Source organism: Salvelinus namaycush, chromosome 14 (assembly GCF_016432855.1).
Source record: "Salvelinus namaycush isolate Seneca chromosome 14, SaNama_1.0, whole genome shotgun sequence".
Classification (NCBI taxonomy): Eukaryota; Metazoa; Chordata; class Actinopteri; order Salmoniformes; family Salmonidae; genus Salvelinus; species Salvelinus namaycush.
In genome coordinates, this window is record NC_052320.1 from 6,993,640 (window position 1) to 7,016,453 (window position 22,814).

Sequence of the window (22,814 nt, forward strand, 5' to 3'; positions counted from 1 at the left end):
AAGGTAAAAGATCTTCAGGCAAAAAATATAAATCCACAACGTCAAAAGTAAAGCCAAGAGAAAAAATGGATAACCTCCAAAATACAATGAAAATCCACAAAGTGGTAAGAACAGCAGGGAAAAACAAACCTCAAAAGACTAATCAAAAATAAACAAGAACAAAATCAGAGTACCTCTGGAAAATCTAACTAGAGAAATATATGTTCACAGCATGGCTGGGGCTGGGTGCTAACATACAAACACAGAGGAAAGAACTGAGGAACACTCAGGGTTTAAATACCTACAAGAAAATGAGGCACAGGTGCAAACAATAACTAGAACAAGGGAAAAACAAAAGGTTCAAAAAGGCGCAATGGGAGCATCTAGTGACCAAAACCTGAATAGTCCTGGCCAAAACCTGACTTAATCCCAGTTAAAACTCAGAAATCCAAACCTATCAGTAGATAAATGCTTAAAATGTTGATGTGCAGTTACATTTTGAAACACTCAATTGTTAGTGTAGTGCTACTGGATACAATTCTATACATTCTGTATCATAAAAAAAACCAAATGCAACACCGAAATGCGGGAAATTCACAATACCGGAGGTCATGAATTCCCTAAAGGGATTGTAGGTGCTATGAAGAGGGAGCCTTAGTGTCACAGCACACGTGTTTGCCTCTGGGTACTTTTTCTTCTGCTGCCCAGCGAGACTGGGCAGGGATGTCATGAGTTTTATAATAAGGCTGTAACGTAATAAAATGTGGAAAAAGGGGTCTGAATACTTTCCAAGTGCACTGTACTAACATTTTTTTATTTACCTGTTATTTTACCAGGTAAATTGACTGAACACATTCTCATTTACAGCATTTCCCTGGGGAATGGTTACAGGGGAGAGGAGGGGGATGAATGAGCCAATTGGAAACTGGGGATATTTTTTAGACCAGAGGAAAGAGTGCCTCCTACTGGCCCTCCAACACCACTTCCAGCAGCATCTGGTCTCCCATCCAGGGACTGACCAGGATCAACCCTGCTTAGCTTCAGAATCAAGCCAGCAGTGGTATGCATAGACGGTAAGTAGTGTTAGGTTCTATTATTAGAGTAAGAACTCGACGGACACTAGGAAAGCTTAAACCAAGTTTATTCATCCCAAAGGATCGAACAGCTGTGAAGACATGGTTTCACCCGTGGTAGTATACATACCCCACTTTGGGTGGAGTCTCCTCCTTATCGCTAAACATTGCATGTTATTGCTAGGCAGGAAGCCTAATCCTATAACTAATGATTAATCCTATAACTAATGATTAATCCTATAACTAATGATTAATCCTGTCGACCCGGTGTGAGAAACAGTCACTAATAGTCGGCAGAACCCAGAAGATGAGGCAGACACAGCAGTACTAGAGACGGTGGTTTAATCAAGGTAAAAGATCTTCAGGCAAAAAATATAAATCCACAACGTCAAAAGTAAAGCCAAGAGAAAAAATGGATAACCTCCAAAATACAATGAAAATCCACAAAGTGGTAAGAACAGCAGGGAAAAACAAACCTCAAAAGACTAATCAAAAATAAACAAGAACAAAATCAGAGTACCTCTGGAAAATCTAACTAGAGAAATATATGTTCACAGCATGGCTGGGGCTGGGTGCTAACATACAAACACAGAGGAAAGAACTGAGGAACACTCAGGGTTTAAATACCTACAAGAAAATGAGGCACAGGTGCAAACAATAACTAGAACAAGGGAAAAACAAAAGGTTCAAAAAGGCGCAATGGGAGCATCTAGTGACCAAAACCTGAATAGTCCTGGCCAAAACCTGACTTAATCCCAGTTAAAACTCAGAAATCCAAACCTATCAGTAGATAAATGCTTAAAATGTTGATGTGCAGTTACATTTTGAAACACTCAATTGTTAGTGTAGTGCTACTGGATACAATTCTATACATTCTGTATCATAAAAAAAACCAAATGCAACACCGAAATGCGGGAAATTCACAATACCGGAGGTCATGAATTCCCTAAAGGGATTGTAGGTGCTATGAAGAGGGAGCCTTAGTGTCACAGCACACGTGTTTGCCTCTGGGTACTTTTTCTTCTGCTGCCCAGCGAGACTCCCTCGCGCTGCGTGGAGGAATTCGATGGTCGGGGTGTCCTCAAACCCCAGGGGTGGCACCACCGTTGCCCCAGTAGCAAACTCCAACACCATCACCACTGTTACAGGACATTCTACATCTGAGGAGTACACAGTAAAACATTTAAAATACACATTTAAATCACAAAATGGAATAATATGCAGTTACCGATAAACTTGAACAATTTAACTACTATCTTACCTTGCACCTCGGCCAGCCAGTTGAACCAGCGGCAGATGGTGTCGTTCTCCAACCATCGCCGGTTGCCGCCAGGTATGGAATAGGTTACTTTAAACAGGTCCATCATGTCCTTGGCAGTGAGAGACTTTATGGGGTCAACAAAAAGTACTCGGAAGCTGTCCCCAATGCCTCCAGCAACCCAAGAGAGTTGAGACCATATATGAACTTGTTATGGTATAGAGACAGTATAAATATTAAACAAATAAGTGTTAAGGACAATATAGTGATGTGTATTGATTTAGGAGGGTGGACCGATTCAAAATACTTATGTTAGAAGAGGTAATGACAAGTACTTCACAGATTTATAACAGAGTTGACGTACTGCTCCAAGGCCACCTGCATGCTCCCTTGGACAAATTGTTGAGCCACCAATTCAATCACACCATCCCTGTCCTCCATTGTCTTGACAACAATCCTTTTCAGCCCCAGTAGGCTCAGCCAGTCGACCAATTCCTCCAATTTGTTCTTCACCTCGGATAGGTCCTCTGATTTTTTGATCTAGAATAAAATAAAATAAATGTATGACAGGCAATCGAAAATTTTAAACACAGCAAAATAAACCAAATGTAAAAAATGATGATCTATTATTTCCTGTTGCTGTTAGGGAGGACATAAAACTCACATTTTCCGATGTGCTTTCAGAGTAGTGTGACTCACCTCCTCCAGACTGAGTGGTGGAACAGGCTTCCCACACACTGCTGGGAAGAGTCGCTCAGAGAAGAAGTGCGGCCCAACCCCTCCAAGGACCACACACACACTGATCATTTCCCCAATGGTTCCATACAGGCCCTCATGTGATGCTAAAAATATGATTTCAAATGTGTGCCAGCTTTACTATCCCTATGATATATTCCCCTGGACAAAGCACTTGAAAAAGCCTCTTCACAAAATGTTTTGGCTTAAATTCTGTATTTGACAATGAAAATCAGACCTTAATACAGGTAAAAAGAAACGAGAAGGCTTACCATGGACATCAAGCGGCATACGTTTCGCTCCTTCCGGACCCTCAAAGATGGCCGATTCTCTGATGTCCCTCATGAGGAGATGTAATACTCCCTGGAGGGACCCCATTGGTCAACTGCCCCCTCCACCGTGGACTCAGCATTCACAACGGCAACGTCCATCTTAGCCCCTGCATTAAAGTTTGTGTTGAAACGCATGCAGGCGTCTGTTCAGGACGTTGCCCCTGCGGACATTTATCATGTTGGCAATGGGGCAGTTGTCCTGGTACACTCAGCTCCAGAGCGTACGTAAAATGGGGAAAGGGGGTTACCTAGTCAGTTGTACAACTGAATGCCTTCAATTTAAATGTGTCTTCTGCATTTAACCCAACCCCTCTGAATCAGAGGTGCGGGGGGCTACCTTAATCGACATCCATGTCTTCGGCCCCCGGGGAACAGTGGGTTAACTGCCTTGCTTAGGGGCAGAACGACAGATTTTTACCTTGTCAACTCTGGGATTCAACCGTGCAACCTTTCGGTTACTGGCCCAACGCTCTTACCACTTGGCTACCTGCCGCCCAAATGGCACTTAGGTCTGTTCTAGAGGGGAGCAAGCTCATTCAAAATGTATGAAAAATCGAATAAGGATTGATCCTAAGGAAAAATACTCTGACATTGAGGTTTTAAATACTACATTTTGTTTATAAACAAATGCTCTTAAAAAAACTCAAGTCTCTGGATCCAATGATGGAGATGAGGGAGATGAGGGAGAAGGAGATAACAAGGTGAGGGTTGATGTTAAAGATTGATGATATTTACTAGAAGAGAGAGACCAAGTTGAGACGCTAGACCAGGTGGATAAGGTATGATATTTAAGGCAGTTTAATAAGTTGCAAAGATATCTGACAACACGTGCACGGGCTCGTCCATTTAGCTCAGAGGGAGCTAGCAGGAGGAGCCCCGACTCATATTGTGCAATACATTTTATACAGTGAAATGACGTAGGTAGATTCTAGTAGTTCTGCTCTCCTGACTGGTCGCTGTGAGTGGAGGGCGGTCCCCTTCAGGCTAATATCAATGTTCCATTGGTTCTCAGTAGTGTTCTTTGTCCTTGGAACTCCCGCCTGAAACAGGGGTTTGTGTGTGTGTGTGTGTGTGTGTATGCATGCGCATGCTCGTTGAGTGCCATGCCGGTCTGGGTTGTCTCTTGTATTGACAAGATGTTGAAGCAGACACCAGCAACTGGCGCCTGAGGTCAGAGCGCCCCCCTGAGGTCAGAGCGCCCCCCTGCCTTATCAGTGCTCATAAATGGTTTGTGTCAGCCATCTCTCTCTGTGTGTGTGTGGGAGTAAGGTTAGTATCTGGCACAGGCAGAACGGGTTCATCTGTGGGGTGCAGCAAAGTGTTACAACCACGTCTGCTTTAATAATGAAGGCATTATAACAATATTATAGCTAAGTGTTAAGGTCAATAAAAACATCATTTATTACATTGAAAAAAAGAAAATATTGAGGATGTTAAGGGTGAGGGGTGATAAGAAGGAAGGTTTGGTGATGAAGGAGATGAGTGGAGATGAAAGAAGGCTGGCGAGAGGTGAGGAGAGGGGACAGGTGTGACTGGAACGAATTGCAAAAATCGCTGAAGTTGGAGACTTATATTTCCCTCATTAACTTTAAACATCAGCTATCTGAGCAGCTAACCGATCGCTGCAGCTGTACATAGCCCATCTGTAAATAGCCCATCTAATCTACCTACCTCATCCACATATTGTTTTTATTTACTTTTCTGCTCTTTTGCACACCAGTATTTCTACTTGCACATCATCATCTGCCCATCTATCCCTCCAGTGTTAATTTGCTAAATTGTAATTACTTCGCTACTATGGCCTATTTATTGCCTTACCTCCTCACGCCATTTGCACACACTGTATATAGACTTAAAAAATATATATTGTGTTATTGACTGCACGCTTGTTTATTCCATGTGTAACTCTGTGTTGTTGTTTGTGTCGCACTGCTTTGCTTTATCTTGGCATGGTCGCAGTTGTAAAAGAGAACATGTTCTCAACTGGCCTACCTGGTTAAATAAAGATGGTCGACTGCATCACAAACACTCTTTCATCCCACGCTCTTGCTTTTAGTCATCATGGAACTGTTGTGTGTGTGTGCGCCTTATAAGCGCTAGTCAATTATGATTGCATTTCTTATTTTGGCAAGAAGACAACGCATCCGCAGACATCGAATGTTAGCCATCCTACTATATCAGGTAAATCGAAAGGTACAATGTATAAATGTGATGTCAGGAAAAGTAATGTGCGCAGGCTAACGTTTCCAAAAGCTAACCAAACATGAACATCACTTTTATGATACGTGTTTGAGCCGTCATGTGCATTAGTAGCACAATTTCTAACTTATTTACATTTGTTTTTACTTACACTTGTATGTTGACTTCTGCATATTAATGTTGGTTTTAAGATTTATATATATATTTTTATTTATTTATTTAAATGTTGTATTATTAGAACATTTCAAATTACAATACAACAAAACATAGGACATCACTACATATTTTTTCTAAGAAGCCAGTGCATAGTAGCAGTAGCAGCAGGATTTCTGCCGATAAATGTGTGCTTTAGTATTGTTCTCTTTGGAAACTGTGGTATAAACGGGATAAACGCCTTTCTGTACATTACCTTGTCCCGCTGCGTGGTCCATTACTTCCAAGGTAATTCCAAGGTCTGGGTTTATTCCTTACATAATACACAGATGGCATCAACTTGGTGAAATCCTTCCTTCCTCCGCCTGCTCTCCCACTCCTCAAAACGACAACGTTTCATCTCCTGTGGCAAAAATAAGTATTGAATAAATCTGTTTTGTGTATGAAAAAGTAAGTGTTTGTGATGTGTGATTGGGGCCATGTATCGTGAGATTTTGAGTGAAAACCTCCTTCCATCAGCAAGGGCATTGAAGATGAAACGTGGCTGGGTCTTTCAGCATGACAATGATCTCAAACACACCGCCCAGGCAACGAAGGAGTGGCTTCGTAAGAAGCATTTCAAGGTCCTGGAGTGGCCTAGCCAGTCTCCAGATCTCAACCCCATAGAAAATCTTTGGAGGGAGTTGAAAGTCTGTGTTGCCCAGCAACAGCCCCAAAACATCACTGCTCTAGAGGAGATCTGCATGGAGGAATGGGACAAAATACCAGCAACAGTGTGTGAAAACCTTGTGAAGACTTACAGAAAACGTTTGACCTCTGTCATTGCCAACAAAGGGTATATAACAAAGTATTGAGAAAAACTTTTGTTATTGACCAAATACTTATTTTCCACCATATTTTGCAAATAAATTCATTAAAAATCCTACAATGTGATTTTCTGGATTTTTTTTTCTCATTTTGTCTGTCATAGTTGAAGTGTACCTATGATGAAAATTACAGGCCTCTCATCTTTTTAAGTGGGAGAACTTGCACAATTGGTGGCTGACTAAATACTTTTTTGCCCCACTACGTGCTTTCTCCTGGTCTGCAGCCAGAGAGAGATGCTTCTACCCCTGCATTGCTTGCTGTTTGGGGTTTTGGGCTGGGTTTCTGTACAGCACTTTGAGATATCAGCTGATGTAAGAAGGGCTTTATAAATTGATTATGTTTTATTTTAATGTTGTATTATTAGAACATTTCAAATTACAATACAAACAGAACAACACTACATATTTTTTCTAAGAAGCCAGTGCATAGTAGCAGTAACAGCAGGATTTCTGCCGATAAATGTGTGCTTTAGTATTGTTATCGTTGGCAACTGGTATAAACGGGATAAACGCCTCCTTTCTGTACATTACCTTGGAAAAATGAACTCCCCAAAGTGACTCGGCTCCACCTTGTCCCGCTGCGTTGTCCATTATTTCCAAGGTAATGTACAGAACGTCTGCGTTTATCCCTTACATAATACACAGATGGCATCAACTTGGTGAAATCCTTCCTTCCTCCGCCTGCTCTCCCACTCCTCAAAACGACAACGTTTAATCTCTTGTAGCAAAAATAAGTATTAAATTAATCTGTTTTGTGTATGAAAAAGTAAGTGTTTGATGTGTGATTTGAACAGATTACTAAACTATATTATATACGTACATTCTCCTGGTCTGCAGCCAGAGAGAGATGTTCTACACCTGCATTGCTTCCTGTTTGGGGTTTTAGGCTGGGTTTCTGTACAGCACTTTGAGATATCAGCTGATGTAAGGGCTTTATAAATACATTTGATTGAAATTTGATTGAAGCCTAAGACGCCGTATCTCCCGCATTTCCTCTAGAGACTGAAATCAATACAAAATAACGTCAAATAACAATATGCAAACTATATGTAAATGTTGGCCAATCACAAATAAATCGCGTGTGAAGCCAGCTATATGAAAAACATCTAATTTTAAGGAACGCAGCCAAAATCATTAGGGGAAAAAGACTAGGTCTGGTGACGTCAGCGGATATGGAAACCCCTGATGGAAAGAGCCTAAAAACAAGTGTAAACTAGTCAGTCGTAGGTTAATTTCCAAACACTATTTCATCCCACGATCTTGCTTTTAGTCATCATGGAACTGTTGTGTGTGTGTGTGCCTTATAAGCGCTAGTCAATTATGATTGCATTTCTTATTTTGGCAAGAAGACAACGCATCCGCAGACATCGAATGTTAGCCATCCTACTATATCAGGTAAATCGAAAAGTACAATGTATAAGTGTGATGTCAGGAAAAGTAATGTGCGCAGGCTAACGTTTCCAAAAGCTAACCAAACATGAACATCACTTTTATGATACGTGTTTGAGACGTCATGTGCATTAGTAGCACAATTTCTAACTTATTTACATTTGTTTTTACTTACACTTGTATGTTGACTTCTGCATATTAATGTTGGTTTTACGATTTATATTATTTGATTGTTTTATTTTAATGTTGTATTATTAGAACATTTCAAATTACAATACAAACAGAACAACACTACATATATTTTCTAAGAAGCCAGTGCATAGTAGCAGTAACAGCAGGATTTCTGCCGATAAATGTGTGCTTTAGTATTGTTATCTTTGGCAACTGGTATAAACGGGATAAACGCCTCCTTTCTGTACATTACCTTGGAAAAATGAACTCCCCAAAGTGACTCGGCTCCACCTTGTCCCGCTGCGTTGTCCATTATTTCCAAGGTAATGTACAGAACGTCTGCGTTTATCCCTTACATAATACACAGATGGCATCAACTTGGTGAAATCCTTCCTTCCTCTGCCTGCTCTCCCACTCCTCAAAACGACAACGTTTCATCTCCTGTGGCAAAAATAAGTATTGAATTAATCTGTTTTGTGTATGAAAAAGTAAGTGTTTGTGATGTGTGATTTGAACAGATTTACTAAGCTATATTACATACGTACTTTCTTTATCCTGGTCTGCAGCCAGAGAGAGATGGTAAGCCTCTCTTGAAGACGCCTTATCTCCCACATTTCCTCGACTGAAATCAATACAAATAACGTCAAATAACAATATGCAAACTATATGCAAATATTGTCCAATCACAAATAAATAGCATGTGAAGCCAGCTATATGAAAAACATCTCCTTTTATGGAACGCAGCCAAAATCATTAGGGGAAAGACTAGGTCTGGTGACCCTGGTGGAAATACCCTAAAAAATAAGTGAAAGCTAGTCGTAGGCTCCATTCCAAAAGGGAAGCATCCTCCAAAAGTGTACAACGAATGTATTAGGAATTTGTCAAGGAATAAAATAGCCTTCGAGTCAACTGAATCAGCGTAATCAATCAAGTCTAAAAACGAACCTAATGTTACAGCTGATTAGCCAGCACCATACCGCCCTGCATCCCACTGCTGGCTTGCTTCTGAAGCTAAGCAGGGTTGGTCCTGGTCAGTCCCTGGATAGGAGACCAAATGCTGAGGTAGTGGTTTTTGGAGGGCCAGTAGAAGGCACCCTTTTCTCTGGTCAAAATTGTTTTATTGCAATGCCCTAGGGCAGTGATGGGGACATTGCCCTGTGTAGGGTGCTGTCTTTCAGATGGGATGTTAAAAGGGTGTCCTGACTCTCTGTGGTCACTAAAAATCCCATGGTACTTGTTGTAAGAGTAGGGGAGTTAACCCTGGTGTCCTGGCTTTCAATTGGTTCATTCATCCCCCCCATATCTCCCCTGTAACTATTCCCCAGGTCGTTGCTGTAAATGAGAATGTGTTCAGTCAATTTACCTGGTAAAATAAGGTTAATTATTATTATTTTTTAATGAATTTGTAATCTGTATTTAATAATGTAATAGGTCTCCAATTATCTATGAAAAGGGGATCTTTTATCAGGTTTTGGTATTAAGGAAACAATCCCTTGTTTCATGGTAGTAATCATCTCACCTTTAGCTAGACATTCCTGGAACATGTTGAATACTGGTCCCTCTAAATGTTCCCAAAAGTGTAAATAAAATTTCTACAGAAAGACCATCTGTTCCAGGTGCTTTTCCCTTCATAGATTTAAGAGCGTCTCTAATCTCTACAATAGAAAACTCCTCATCACATATGGACTTGAACTCATCAGAAATCATTGGAACATGACCATGTTTTATAAAATGTACACATTCAATCCCATTCAAATTTGATTTATACACATTTTCATAGAAAGAATACACAAAGTTGGGTATTTACACAAGGTCATGTCAATATTTAAGGCAGAAAGAGATTCTCTTATAGTTCTTTTTCAAGAAAAAAAATAAATATATATATATTTATCAAAAAAATATCTTGTGTTTCTCACCCTCGTCGACCGATTTTGCTCTAGATGTAATAAAAGCCCCTTTAGCTAAATAAATTCACATTTGATCTAGTTCTATTCGAGATCAAATCTGTTTCTTCCTCTGTTGAAAGGGAACCGTTTTCTAAAAGAACATTACATGTATTCATAAGCTTCTTCTTTCATCTTCTTTCAAAAATGTTTGCTTCTTTAGTTCCTTACTGTGTTGTAATGGCAATAGACCTTACCTTGAATTTAAATATTTCCCAGTTACTTCCATGCTTTGGTTTTAAATCATTCGAGTTAAATGAGTCTATGATCAAGTTCTTTATACTCTTGTTAAAGACTGGATCATTTAGGAGTGAATTATTAAGTTTCTGAAATAATGACGCCTGGGGAAGGGACCAAGGGGAGTGACATATATAGGGCAGGTAATAAAGGAGGTGATGGAGTCCAGGTGAGTGTCATAATGCGCTGTTGCACGCAACGATGGTGACAGGTGTGCACCATAACGAGCAGCCTGGTGACCTAGAGGCCGGAGAGGGAGCACACGTGACAGTTTCCAGTATCCTCGAATGCCACTAGATTTTTCAGAACATTCTAACTTCAAGAATATAATTTTATGATCAGTCAAAGGAGCATGTTTATGATTTACTTCTTGTACATTCTGTAAAAGTGGGGGGAGAAATGAGAAACAGATCCATTCTGGACCTGGCCGTCATTGACCTATAACACCAGGTGTATTCGTTTGAGTTCACATTAAAGAATCGCCATGTATCGATCACTGTCAGTTTACTGCAAAATTAGGTGATGATGTCACTATTCTGAGACTTTTAGCTATTATTCTAGGTGGAAATCTATCTGAAGAGTTATCAGGTGTTATAAGCCATGCATTTGTATACTTGTTTTGCAGCTCAGTAAGCTTATTAGCAAGATCCAAAAATAAAGTATTCTTTGAGGAGTAAGAGTTGTACCCAAATACATTGTATATAATAAAACAATCATTATGTAGTTCGGAGATCAATATAACCCATCTCTGGACATACAAGACTCTGAAATATCACCTCTAAACTTATGAAGCAGTATCATAGTACCAGCTGAGTGGTTAGACCCGTGACTATAATAAACAGTATGTCCCCATTGTGATTTACAAAAAACTAGAATCTGAATCGCAGGACTGAGTCTCCTGGAGTAGAATGAAATCTGCATTTAGAGTGTTTACAAAATAAAAATAGTGATTTTCTTTTAGGTATGTTTTGTAAACCCCTGGCATCAGAGATACAATATGTAGTGCATTGAATTCAAAACGTTGCATAACCTGACAAAAATCAAATAAAAATAAGAAGACAAATACAGTAGTGATATGAATAACTGGTTAACTAGTTGAACTAGTAATCTAAGGAGCTAATAAGGAAACCTGAGCTTAGAGAAAGTACTGAACTACCCTAAACTGAGGTATTTACAGTGCGATCAATATGATGAACCCGTATTCACATTTACAAACCTGGTGATATAGAATGGGGTGAATGTAAAAATCACCAACTTAACTCAAGTAATTTAGCTAACTCTTAAAACTTCTTAAGACTAGGGGGCGGTATTTTTGTTTTTGGCTAAAAAACGTACCCATTTGAAACTGCCTATTTCTCAGCCCCCGAAACTAGAATATCAGATTAGGATAGAAAACATTCTAAAGTTTCCAAAACTGTCTTAATATTGTCTGTGAGTTAAACAGAACTGATATTGCAGGCGAAAACCGGAGGAAAATCCAATCAGGAAGTCCCTCTTTTTTTGAAACCTCTCTGTTCCTATGCATCCCTATTGCCCATTTAAAGGGATATCAACCAGACTTCTTTTTCTATGGCTTCCCTAAGGTGTCAACAGCCTTTAGACATAGTTTCAGGCTTTTATTTTGAAGAATGAGCGTGAACGACCACATTGCGTAAGTGGATAGGTGGGGGCTCTCAGAGTGAGTTGTGCGCAAAAGGGAAAGGCAGCCATTGTTACTCCCGGTCCTAGTGAAAAGCCAACTGTCCTGGTTGATATATTATCAAATATATTTTTGAAAAACACCCTGAGGATGGATTATAAAAAACGTTTAACATGTTTCTGTGGACATTATGGATATAATTTGGAATTTTTGTCTGCGTTGTTGTGACCGCTCTTTCCGGTGGATTCCTGGGCATAACGCAGCAAACTAACGGAGGTATTTGGATATAAAAAATATCTTTATGGAACAAATGGAACATTTGTTGTCTAACTGGGAGTCTCGTGAGTGAAAACATCCGAAGATCATCAAAGGTAAACGATTAATTTGATTGCTTTTCTGATTTTCGTGACCAAGTTACCTGATGCTAAGTGTACTTATTGTTTTGTCGAGCGATCGATAAACTTACACAAACGCTTGTATTGCTTTCGCTGTAAAGCATAATTTCAAAATCTGAGACGACAGGTGGATTAACAAAAGGCTAAGCTGGGTTTTGCAATATTGCACTTGTGATTTCATGAATATGAATATTTTCTAGTAATATTATTTACCTGTGGCGCTATGCTACGCTATGCTAGTCAGCGTTTCTGATGACAATTATCCCGGATCCGGGATGGGTGGTTCAGAAAGGTTAACGTTTTCATTTGACTTAGAAAGAAGAGGACATCCATTTCAGGTTAATGTAGCTACTGTATATACCTGAGCACAGTGTTTTCAAAACATTCAGTAATCTCATGACATTCATTTGATGTCCTGGCAATCGAGCTTCTTTCCATCGATAAATGCAAAAGGGCCACTGAAAATGCTCTCTTCCCTTTTTCTCTAGCCTTTTTTCCCCTTGCAGCAGCATCTTCTGGAGTGAGAGCCTCTTTGATGTGTAGTTTATTCTCCACACGAAACCTGGTTTAAGTTTTGGCTGACTCTTCTTAGCGGATGTACAATCATCGCGAATTGAATTATGGGGCGTTTCAGGCCCCGGATTGAACATAATTGTACACTCGCAAACTCGATCAAAAAACGAGGGTTAAGGGGCTTACGTTGCCAACTAAAGTATTATTTTAAGTTAGTAAATAGGGCAAGCTGTTTTGTAGCTTATCTACATTGTACCTTCATTATGCTAGCCTAGCTACTTTATTAGGCTATCTACATGTATGATGAAAGACAAACACCAAGAGGCTGGATGGACAGTGTTGTTTTACCTAGTACAGGCAGGGTTACCAGGTCCTGCTAAAATTTGTAGCACAATAACCACTCAAAACCTGCCCACAAGGCCTAAAAACTAGCCCAAATTTGTGTTTTCGCAGCAAGAGACGAGTTGCCACATTTCGCCAATAAACCCTTTTTCTATAACGTTATTGAGCGAATTAAGAAGGAATATCAAAGTAAATTGTAACAACGTAAGAAGTTAAATTCGGTTTTCCATCAAAACAATAATTCTTACGAACTAATGTGTCTAAAAGGAATTTAAATATGTCACAATAGAAATAAAAATTTGCCCTCATTAAACTCGCCAGATAATTTTTCATCAATTAATGTCGATTTAACTTGTTTGTAGTGATAGAAAAAGTACCCAATTGTCATACTTGAGTAAAAGTATAGATCCCTTAATAGAAAGTTACTCAAGTAAAAGTGAGTCAGACGGTAAAATACTACTTGAGTAAAAGTCAAAGTATTTGGTTTTAAATATACTTCAGTATCAAAAGTAAATGTAATTGCTAAAATATACTTAAGTATCAAAATTAAGAGTATATTAAGCAATGGAGACGGCACCATTTCCTTTTTTTTAAATGTACGGATAGCTAGGGGCACATTCCAACACTCGGACATTATTCACAAAAGATACATTTGTGTTTAGTGAGTCCGCCAGCCCAGAGGCAGTAGGGAGTGCGTGAATTTGACCATTTTCCTGTCCTGCTAAGCATTCAAAATGTAACGAGCACTTTTGGTTGTCATGGAAAATGTATGGGGGGAAAGTACAATATTTTCTTTAGGAATGTAGTGAAGTTAAAGTAAAAGTTGTCAAAAATATAAATTGTAAAGTACAGATACCCAAAAAAACTACTTAAGTAGTACTTTAAAGTATTTTTACTTAAGTACTTTACACCACTGCACGTTTGACTGCTATTTTTAAGCAGTAAGGCACGACGCAACGCAGTTTAGGTTGCTAGATGCAGGTAGTCTATAGCCCGATAGCTTACAGTAACCTAGGCATGATGTAAAATGAATGATTTAGCATCTTGCTTAGTTGAAATTGACAGACTCATTTATTCAACGTGAATAGCGAGGCGATTTGGAGGTAAGAAGTGCTTCTGGTGCCCTGCTGGAATAGGCTACTGAGGATGGGGGTCATAATTTCAATCACTGAATCATATATTAATCATATGGATATGAACTGAATAGGCCTAGGCTTTTTTTGTTACCTGTAGCTTAATCCGACTGACTGTTCACGTCAATCAAATCCATTCTAATAACAGCTGATCGGCAATTGGTAGCCTATAGCCCCTGGTAGTTTACAGTAGAATTGGCAGGATGTAAAATGAACTATTTAGCCGTTTGTTTTGTTCAAATTGACAGACTCATTTATTCAACATGAATAGTGAGGCCATTTCGAGGTAAGAAGTGCTTCTGTTGTCCAATAGCCTGCTGGAATAAGTTTATATTCAATCACTGAATCATATATTAATAATATGGATATGAACTGAATAGGCCTACAGCTAGTGTTTTTTAAAGGGTTTATTTTTTTTAACCTGTAGCCTAATCTGACTGACTGTTCACGTCAATCTAATGCATTCTAATAACAGCTGATCGGCAATTGTGATAGAACTGTGACCATGATCACAATTGATAACTTCCAATTTCATTAACTAAACATGGCTATTAATAATTGCATAATAATACAAGGCTACAACAACAACACATTTAAGTTATAGGCTATTTATTGCAGGTAGCCTACACAAGTGGCACAAATGGATGTCAAATGACTCCAGTGATATCGTAATTTCAACATATTTATTGTATCAAATGGTAGGTTACAGTAGTCTACAATGGCACATGAATTAATAGCCTACTTAATGGCCAACGGATGCAAATGTAGCCTATCATTCTCCACTTTTATTGTAATTTTCATTTTGGTATTTTTCCCATAACATAAGCACGCGAGGGAGTTCCATAACTTCCATTTCATATTTCCACTGAGCATGCTATGGTTTTCCATAAGAAAAGTCATTAGAATGCAGTTTAACCCACCTCCCGAACAAATGTATCTAGAGCGCCTAAAGTCGTTTTCTTGTACTTTGTCACCGTTATTTCTTGATTAGTTCTAGCGCGTTCATGTTTTATGGAAAAACCCCTCTGGACCTCCACCTTCCCACCACTCATCACTCCGTAGACAAACATTGGCAGTAGAATGGCCTTACTGAAGAGCTCAGTGATTTTCATTGAGGTACCGTCATAGGATGCCAACTTTCCAACAAGTCAGTTCCTCAAATTTCTGCACTGCTAGAGGGCCTGTTTTTCATTGTTCGGGCTAGGCCCCTTAGTTCCAGTGAAGGGAAATCTTAACACTACAGCATACAATGACATTCCAGACGATTCTGTGTTTCCATCTTTGTGGCAACAGTTTGGGGAAGGCCCTTTACAGTTTCAGCATGACATTGCCCCCGTGCACAATGCAAGGTCTATACAGAAATGGTTTGTCAAGATCGGTGTGGAAGAACTTGACTGGCCTGCACAGAGCCATGACCTCAACCTTTGGGATGAATTGGAACGTCGACTGCGAGCCAGGCCTAATCGCCAAACATCAGTGCCCGACCTCACTAATGCTGTTGTGGCTGAATGGAAGCAAGTCCCTGCAGCAATGTTCCAACATCTAGTGGGCTGGTGTGGTTACATGTGGTCTGCGGTTGTGAAACCAGATGGACCTACTGACAAATTGTCTAAAATGACGTTGCAGGCGGTTTATGATAATTTAATGTTTATTTCTCTATCTGGCAACAGCTTTGTTGGACAATCCTGCAGTCAGCATGCCAATTGCACACTCCCTCAAAACTTTAGGCATCTGTGGCATTGTGTAAAAAAACTGCACATTTTAGTGTCCTATTATTGTCCCAAGCACAAGGTGCACCTGTGTAATGATCATGCTGTTTAATTAGCTTTTTGATATGCCACACCTGTCAGGTGGATGGATTATCTTAGCAAAGGAGAAATGCTCACTAACAAGGATGTAAGCTAATTTGTGCACAAAATCTGAGAGAAATAAGCTTTTTGTGCATATAGAACATTTCTGGGATCTTTTATTTCAGCTTATGAAACATAGGACCAACACTACAAGCTTATTTAGATAACATAAAAAATAAATACAAAAAATATATAAATATATATTATCAATTGCCCATAAGTTTAAAAAATAATAAAAAAATGTAGATATGATTTTTAGGCCATATCGCCCAGCCCTGCAATGAACACAATTGCATTTTATCGATGGCAATTTAAATGCACAGAGGCACAGTGACAAGATCCTGAGGCCCATTGTCGTGCCATTCATCCGCCGCCATCACCTCATGTTTCAGCTTGATAATGCACTGCCCATGTCGCAAGGATCTGTACACAATTCCTGGAAGCTGAAAATGTCCCAGTTCTTCCATGGCCTGTATACACATCAGACATGCCCATCAATTCAGCATGTTTGGGATGCCCTGGATCGACGTGTATGACAGCGTGTTCAGTTCCCGCCAATATCCAGCAACTTTGCACAGCCATTGAAGAGGAGTTGGACAACATTCCACAGGCCACAATCAACAGCCTGATTAACTCAATGTGAAGGTGATGTGTCATGCTGCATGAGGCAAATGATGGTCACATCAGATACTGACTGGTTTTCTGATCCACTTGCTTTTTTTTCAGGTGTATGTGACCAACAGATGCATATCTGTATTCACAGACATGTGAAATCCATAGACTAGGGCCTAATGAATTTATTTAAATTGACTGATTTCATTATATGAACTGTAACTCAGTAGAATCTTTGGAATTGTTGTGTTTTTATATTTTTGTTCAGTATAAATATTTTGTCTTTCCCATTCACCCTCTGAATGGTGCACACACACTATCCATGTCTCAATTGTCTCAAGGCTTAAAAAATAATTATTTTACCTCTCCTTCCCTTCATCTATACTAATTGAAGTGGATTTAACAGATGACATCAATAAGTGATCAAACAGTAGCTTTTACCCTGGTCAGTCTGTCATGGAAAGAGCAGGTTTTCCTAATGTTTTGTACACTCAATGTACATTTTGTTAGTAATCTTGCCAGAAGATTCTGGCCCTGCAGTAACGCTTGTTTACACAGCTGCACTGGGGTCAGAACGCAATCATGGTTATGTTAAGACACCGTGGAGCCGGTGCAAGATATGGGTTGGAAGACATACCTCGATGCAGGGATGGGATATGCCTCTGTACTACAAATTTTACTTTTATCCACACTGATACATCGAGAAGATTTAAAATACTTTTCAACTGCCCTTTTCGTCCTAATGCTAGCGAGCAGTGGCTTCCTAATGCTAGCGAGCAGTAGCCAGCCACTGTAGCATTTTGGAATGGCAGTGTCAGCCAATCAGCTCCTTTGTTGTTCAATGCAATGAGTATAGTGGCATATCCCATCCCTGCATTGAGGTAAATTTTCTGACCCACATCTCGGGCCGGCTCTACGTTGTCTTTTATAGAGTACCACCGTATGAGTCATAATACCCATAAATCCTAGCGGTCAAACAGGAAAATGGTTCCAATCGTTTTTCCACCGTTCATTTTTCCCATAGGAGATTTTAGAAACACTTAAAATAACGGCTGTGTTTCATGTAGGCTTATCCTGACGTCCGTTCATTTTTCCCATAGGAGATTTTAGAAACACTTAAAATAACGGCTGTGTTTCATGTAGGCTTATCCTGACGTGACGTTTTGATAACTGTAAATCTCTCTAGGACAAGGTGACTTTTATCAATATCTACACCTGTATTTACCCCCCCAAAATGAAATGCTAACTAGCTGCTAATTTGGCTATCATTAAGAACTACAAATGCCATAATGATCTGGATGAGACTGCCGAATCGAGGCAAAGCTTAGAATCTCTGGATTAACTATCTAATGTTAGCTAAATGTAGCAAGGAATAAATGTCAAAATGTCTTTAAATGGATAATTCTGTGAACTGTCTTGTGAAAGTTTTAAATGTACACAATACCTGTTAGCAAAGGTGTCAGCTAGAGATGACTTGCAGGAGCTTGCAGGGATTTGTAGTTTTGCATGATGTCTACTTTGATGCTAATTAGCATTTTCGAATCTGAGAGTAAATAGAGACAAATATATTGATAAAAGTCACCTTATGACACCTCCACTGTGGGGCTCTATGTGACCATGGTTGCACTCTGACCCCAGTGCAGCTCAGTGTAAACCAGCTTAACAGTAGGGTTTGGGTGGAATCTTCTGGCAATATGACCAAAAACGTTTTCACTGAACACAAAACATTAGGAACACCTGCCCTTTCCATGAGACTGACCAGGTGAACGATCTGATCCCCTAATGATGTAATTTGCTAAATCCACTTCGATCAGTGTAGATGAAGGGGAGTCCTTTCGTTTGGTGATTGGCATTCGGGTCGTGACAACGAAAAGGCATCGTCCAATAGAAGGTGATTGGAATTGGAGAACCATGGCTCAGTTTCAAAGCTTGATATGGATAGTAAGTTAAACGTTTCGGTTTTGTAACGCTTCGTAGCTTGGCATCATTTCATGGTACAGCAGAACTTGGCACCAGATAGTATGCTCAGAGTATACACACGGGCTGTGTCTGAAATCTGTATTTCCTAATACTACTTATTAAAACTAGGCTACATACTGTGTCCTCATTTTACTCCATACTATTTACAGTGTAAAGTTTAGTATAAATGAATGCAGTAAGCAACATACTGGGCTCACCCATATTGAGAATGGGCCATATAATACACAATTGTGTTGATTCCTGCCATTTTGTTCATTTGGGTACATCGCATCCCCTCGTCTCATTATCAACTGTTGTCAAACACGTAGGCCTGGAAAGACGATTCTCTAATTCTACTGGATGAAAAGCCTAAATTAGTATAACATCCTGGAATTTAAAGCAAGAAAATGTCACATACCATTAAACATTATATTTTCGCATACCTAAAATGCAAGTCTGGGTATTTGAACACGGCACTTTTGGTTGAATTCTTGTTTTGAAAATTGTCTTTTAACAGTCAAATCTTCTAGTAAGGGGCATGGCCTTTCAAAAACAAATTATCAATATAAAACTTTTCTCTGGAAAAAAATCGACCTGAGTAAATTACTAATGTCACTTACATTTACTTACTGAATGTATGATGAAAACATGGAAATCTTAACTATGCTTTCTCTCTATTTACACTGTCAATCTGAACTCTCCTCCCGTCTCATCTCTACCTTAACCCCAAAACTCTCTTCAACCCTGCTTAGTCAATGTGTGACCCCCCCCTATTGTTCAACAGTGGTAATGTGTTATTTTTCTGTATTTACAGATGAACCTAGCTATCATTTTGACACTTCTAACCATTCAGCGCTCTAGTGCATGTGGTAGAGCAGAGTACAGAACAGGTGTTGAATGCTGTCCTATGTGTTCTCCAGGTAAAGACCAGCTCTGTATACTATATGGACTATTATGAAGAAAATACATTCCAATACCAATCAATCCATGACACTCACCTTCTATCCCACAGGAAACCGGGTACATAAACACTGTACAGAATTTTCAAGTACTTCCTGTGCCCCCTGTACCGACTCCACTTTCCTTGATGAACCCAATGGTCTTACAGCATGCATACTGTGTACCAACTGTGACCCAGGCTTTGGTTTGTCGGTAAAGCAGCCATGTAGACCTTCATCAGACACTGTCTGTGAGACACTGGAGGGGTTCTACTGTCTAGACCCAACTAAGGATGGTTGTAGAGCAGCCCAGAGACACAGCAGCTGTAAACCTGGCCAATACATCAGTCACACAGGTTGGTCTTCATGCAAATCTTCCATTGACATCGGTGAATGATTTATGCAATCATGAGTTAAGCACATCCTTAATGAGTTTCACCCTGTGTTGGTGCAGGAACAACATCTACAGATACTGTGTGTTCTGACTGTACTGGTGATACCTATTCAGATGGATCATTAACATCCTGCCAGCCACACACACAGTAAGTGTGGCTCATGTATAATGGTTATTTCCTTCAAATACTGCAATATGCGAACAGTTTTCATAATGTAAAACTGAAAGTTAGATGACTGAATTGTTGATTATCAGTGGTCTATTTCTCTTATTATAGATGTGATACCTTGAAGCTTCAGCAAATTAAACCTGGAACTCATTGGTCCGATTCTGAATGTGGACCACAGACCTCCCTTTCCATAGCAATAATATCTGCGGTGGTGGTGGTGGTACTAGCTGTGATAGCAGCAGTGACAGCAGTAGCTATTAGAAGAAAAAGAAAAGATCCTGTATCCGGTGAGCTTATTTGGAGGAATTGTACAGTTTCATTTATTGTTTTAATTGCCCAGATGAACAAGTGAGAAACATCCAACACTGAATCAAATCACATTTTATTTGTCACGTGCCAAATACAACGGGTGCAGACTTTACCGTGAAATGTTGCTTACGAGCCCTTCTAAATGATGCAGTTAACAAATAAATACAAAATAGTAACACGAGGATTCAAATAAAATGCACAAGAATGCAGCTATATACAGGGAGGACCAGTACAGTACCCGCGTGGGAACTGTTTGTAGAGCATGGCGCTTGCAATGCCAGGGCTGTGGGTTCAATTCCCATGGGGAACAGTATGGAAAGTGTATGCACTCACTACTGTAAGTAGCTCTGGAAAAGGGTGTCTGCTAAATTATTAAAATACAATAATGGAGCTACATTTACATTTTAAGTCATTTAGCAGACGCTCTTATCCAGAGCGACTTACAAATTGGAAAGTTCATACATATTCATCCTGGTCCCCCCGTGGGAATTGAACCCACAACCCTGGCGTTGCAAGCGCCATGCTCTACCAACTGAGCCACACGGGACCACAAGATCACACAAGTACCAGTACAAGATCACACAAGATGAATAAAACAAAATACACAATAATGTTCTGAAAATCATGACAACACCCCTGTCAAACAGTGTATGTTATCGAGTTCTAAATTTGTTTTTGTCTCAATGTTGATTCTTGTACTTTTCCAGAGACACAAATCCCTACAGAAGTATGTTAATGAATAACCCCACAATACCCACTTTATACAGCAGTATTTTCTATCATACTCAATATGGTAAGGAGACGGCTGACAGGAATTTATATTCCCACAAGGGTTGCACTTTTTGTTTTATTGAGTTGAGGTTTCCTTTTACTAGGTATCAGACACTGAGGGAACGTCAATGCTGTTTGTGGGAACAAGAACAGGTAAGGTAGCCTATAACATCAGAATGGTACAGAGTGCTTGTTCATGAATTTCAGCCAGATTTGAGCTAAAATGTGTCTTATGAATATTATACAGATTCAAGCCTCCAGGACTTTCATCAGAACAATCCAGTCTGTGTGGTTCATTGGCTTGAAAACTAGACTAGGCAGTAGGGCCCAATTTCTGTCCACTACATGGTGAATGTGATCTAGAAAGTTGGAGGCTGGCACATTTGTGTTGTAAAGATTAAAAAGGCCATGACCTTGATAGACAGCCTGTCTTCCAATACTGGGGATGAAGGAAACCTTAGTAGGAGCCAGGTCTGTTCTGTCCGGGGAAAGGTCAGGTGTGTCCATGATTTCAAATGGTCAGTCTAAGTCACTTGACGGAATTTGGAATAAAACACAAATGCCATTTTGTAATAATTCCACAGAGTAAACATCAAGAGGCAATGGTGCAGTGTATGTCCAGTGTTACCCATTTTTTATTTTGTGAAACTTTTATTTAACTAGTCAAGTCAGTTAAGAACAAATTGTTATTTACATTGACGGCCTACCCCGGATAATGCTGGGCCAATTGTGCACCGCCCTATGGGACTCCCAATCATGGCCGGATGTGATACAGCCTGGATTAGAACCAGGGACTGTAGTGACTCCTCTTGCACTGGGATGCAGTGCCTTAGATCGCTGCACCACTCGGGAGCCCTGATGCACAGCAACGGGACAAATGTTCTGTATACAGTTCTATTCTTACAATCCTCCTAAAATATACATTTTATTGTCACACTGGGATACGTGCTGTGAAATGTGTTGTTTTACAGGGTCAGCCATAGGAGTACTCTGCCCCTGGAGCAAATTAGGGTTAAGTGCCTTGCTCAAGAACACATCGACAGATTTCACCTTGATTGTATAGTTATTTGTATTGTATCTTTGCTTTTTATTTGTATTTGTATTTATTTATATTCATTTGTATTTGTATTTATTGCATTGATAATGTATTGATGTTTTTGATTCCATGGGTTTACAGTCTATTCTATTGAATCCATTTGCTTCTCTGTAAGTCATGGTTTGTGCTTGTTTCACCACCATCTGTGCTCAGCCTATTGTTGCTGTAAGTGTATTGCTGGTGACCAATGTCCCCTCTTGGGATTAATAAGTAGAGGGTCTGCAATAAAATTAATACAATTAGACAAGTTAACCTTCTTAATGTTCTTATGTACAAGTGTCCCAATGATGTTAGCTACATTGTAAAAATGCAATTGAATGAAACAAAATGTGGAAACTGCAAGGGTGTGAGTAGGTCAG

At 39.7% G+C, this 22,814-nt stretch overlaps 1 protein-coding gene across 1 annotated transcript in view; it reads left to right on the forward strand.

Annotated features, from left to right (window-relative positions):
• LOC120059073 (tumor necrosis factor receptor superfamily member 14-like) overlaps positions 1-20,733 on the forward strand; it is a 50,555-nt gene extending 29,822 nt beyond the window's left edge. Inside the window, exons 4-7 of the mRNA XM_039007864.1 lie at positions 19,593-19,698; positions 19,791-20,072; positions 20,171-20,258; positions 20,388-20,733. Of these exons, the coding sequence (XP_038863792.1) occupies positions 19,593-19,698; positions 19,791-20,072; positions 20,171-20,258; positions 20,388-20,631 (720 nt within the window). The 3' untranslated portion in view covers positions 20,632-20,733. The remainder of the gene's footprint in view (positions 1-19,592; positions 19,699-19,790; positions 20,073-20,170; positions 20,259-20,387) is intronic.
• The last annotated feature ends 2,081 nt before the right edge of the window (positions 20,734-22,814 follow it).